At 47.6% G+C, this 2,964-nt stretch overlaps 2 protein-coding genes across 2 annotated transcripts; one reads left to right on the top strand and one right to left on the bottom strand.

The window, feature by feature from the left end:
- The first annotated feature begins 304 nt into the window (after window positions 1-304).
- On the top strand, window positions 305-947 carry K441DRAFT_662337 (uncharacterized protein). The gene is made up of 2 exons (XM_067649019.1): window positions 305-754; window positions 836-947. Exons 1-2 carry the CDS (start codon window positions 551-553, stop codon window positions 881-883), a joined length of 252 nt encoding a protein of 83 aa, XP_067502242.1. The 5' UTR covers window positions 305-550; the 3' UTR covers window positions 884-947.
- Window positions 699-2,059, bottom strand: K441DRAFT_662339 (indole-diterpene biosynthesis protein-like protein PaxU). The gene has a single exon (XM_067649020.1). The coding sequence runs from the start codon at window positions 1,918-1,920 to the stop codon at window positions 1,081-1,083; it is 840 nt and encodes a 279-aa protein (XP_067502243.1). The 5' UTR covers window positions 1,921-2,059; the 3' UTR covers window positions 699-1,080.
- Between the last annotated feature and the right edge of the window lie 905 nt (window positions 2,060-2,964).

The following is a 2,964-nucleotide window of genomic DNA, read 5'->3' on the forward strand; positions in this document are numbered from 1 at the left end:
ATATTAGTAGAAGACGGACAGTATTAAAGCAAGAACACTAGGCCCGTAAAACAGGCCCAGCTCCAATATACGGTACGGAACGGAGGTAATTTATATACTCACTACTTTTTAATTATTTGATTTCGATCATCTCCCCTACACAGGAACTTACCCTGCTTGCATATATCCTTATAATTGTATTGCTCTAGCGTTCGATTCAGACTTGGCGATTCTAGGCGTTTGCTTCTCTCCTGGGCACCGTACACCTACAGCACGTGGTAGACAGGCGGATGAGGGCCTCACGGAATCACTGCTGCAGATGAGACGGGTGATTACCTAGGATCTACCTCAAGACCCGGCATGGCGCCCTTAGGGCAGCTAAAACGGTGTATGATTTCAAAAAAAAAAAACACCCCCGGCTACTTACTCTGCGGGTACTAGACAATAGGCCGTAGCCCCTTAGCTCGCAGTTCGCAACTTCGGTCAGCCTTGATCGTCCGAACTCTTATCAGTCGCAACTCCTCCAACCTCAACTATCCCAATTGATGACCGCCGCAACGCATTGCTTAGTATGAGGCTCTCTCCAATCGTCGCCTCGACCGTCCTCGCCCTCATTAACGACGGCATTTCCAACGTTATCGCCCAGCGTCTCAAGGCATGGAACGACAATGTCCCGTTCATCTTCAACAACATCCTTTTCATCCAACTCTCGATTCTGACGCTCATTTCGGCACCCATAAAGTTCCACTGGCAGGCTTGGCTCGAGAAGACGTTCCTATAATACAAGACAATTAGACGGAAGAAGCAGGATGCGAATACCGAAGATGTGGAGAAGGTTGAAAGGGAAGGGTCTTACGCAAATTATGACGGATATTCGAAAGGTAGGAATAACCTATATCCTTAATGCTTTGTGGAGCTAACAGAGTGATCCGTAGGAGATGTGGCAGATTATTTGGGACGGATACAAGATGTGGCCAATCGCAAACTTCCTGTCCTCCTACGTCCCCGTCAAACGTCGCATTGTCTTCTTCAGCTGCTGCGGACTACTATGGAATATCTACTTGACATTCGTCGCCGCACGTCTATGAAATCCTGTACACTTCATCGCCTCGGCCCCTTGTTCCATGCATCCATGACGGCGCTCCAATACTTCCCCTCGTCCTCTCTGATATGTCCCGCGTGTGGACTACTCTTGAAGCGCACCTTCGCCGCATCCCAACCCTTGGCCACAGCATCATCAGCATGCTCTTCGACCTCGTAATCGCCCACCATCAAGTCCGCTTTGCTGTACAGATATACCCTCGGCGCCTTGGTTGAGAAGAGTGCCGGATCGTTAAGGTTTCTGCGAAGGGTGACGATAGCGTTCTCTCTCCGGGTAGCCTTATCGAATATGAAGTACAAGGCGAGGAATACATGGACCATCAGAGACCCGAAGAGACGGAAGACGAACGATTTTGGCAACGATAATGTGATCGCTGCATGGCTCCTCTTCCAGTCGCCTGTCCCCGGACTCGAATCAAGTATCTGCGCCCGCATCGGCAGCACCTTCCCATATGCGTCTTTCCATGACTTGGCGAACTCGATGACTTGTTTTGCCCCGCCGTTGCTCGAGCTGTGCACCAGCACATCTCCGCCATTCTGAACGTGCTCCCGCACAACGTCCAGTGCCTGCTTTTGCAGCTTGCGATACTGGTCTCGTTTCCGGAACATGTCCGGAAGCTCGCATCTTATTAATATAATCCGGGCAGCCTGGAACAGCTTCTGATAGGCGACTGCGTACTTTGCGATGTGCTTTGGTGCGGCGCCCATCCATGACAGGAACAGTATAAGAGGTGAATCGGTTGTATACGAGTCTGGTGTATACAGGAGAGTGTTGTAGCCTATTTTCTGGAAGTCGGCGAGCGGTTTGGCAACCGTATCGGGGGTTATCGATGTCGCCATGCTGGTCTCCGTTAATTGACCTTCAACAAATGCCTTCACCGTTGGTGGGATATGGAACGAATGAATTGAAAGAACAGGGACTCCGTAGGGTCGGTGTGGAAATATATCGACGTTTTGACCTGCGCCGCACAAATCCTTCCACCTGCCACGACGCGACTTTAAATAAGTAAACGAGACGCGTTTGAAACAGGAAGTGGGCTGGCTTGGCAAAATTGTGAACCGAGGCATCTATCTCATTGGACGCTTTCTGCTTCGCCTGCATCGGCCTCTGCATACAGTAAAACCTCGTTATACCGTTCAGCTCGGTAGTAGGGGGTTTGAACGTTATGCCGTATGGAAACGTTATATTGCGAGCTCACTTATTAGTCGCTGCAAGGGGGTAAATCAACTCTTCTCTCTATCTATAACTACTTAAAGAAGCTCATAATAGTCGTCTGCTTTACTTGCGCAACTCAACGGCCTTAAATTACTCTCTGGCTTTATGAGAGCTATAATTAGAGTCTTATTACTCTCCTCTTGCTGCCCCTTATAGAGCTTAAGGCACTCTAGTGCATCTAAAGCCTTATTAAGCCTAATAACCTATGGCTTAACCTTATTATCGCTTTCCTTGTTATCTGGCGTATTATATAAGGGCGTTAAAATTAATTGGTAAAAAAGTGAGCAGCGTCTCTAAGGTTTTTAAGGGTTCTTACGGCAGTATACCCGGATCTACTGCCTCTTACGCTCTAAAATACCATGGCGGTAAAGGCGCTTAAGGTCCTTAGACTTCGCCATTGTATAGGGCAAGAGGGGTGTTAAATTAATAAATATTGATGGCTGCGGTGCTGGTTTGTAGGCTTAAAAGTAAAGGGTTAATGCATGGCACTACATTGCGCCTGGTGGAGATGGAATTTAAACCACCCCTATAATAATCTATAGATATATATTTACTAGTTAGTTAAACTATAGATTAATAAAGCAGATATATACAGTTAACCTCCATTAAGAATTAAGCAATTCCGTTAAAGAATGGTTGTTCCTGATCCTTGGGCGCCCAAATCAGCT

Source organism: Cenococcum geophilum (assembly GCF_001692895.1).
Source record: "Cenococcum geophilum 1.58 unplaced genomic scaffold K441scaffold_30, whole genome shotgun sequence".
NCBI classification, from domain to species: Eukaryota; Fungi; Ascomycota; class Dothideomycetes; order Gloniales; family Gloniaceae; genus Cenococcum; species Cenococcum geophilum.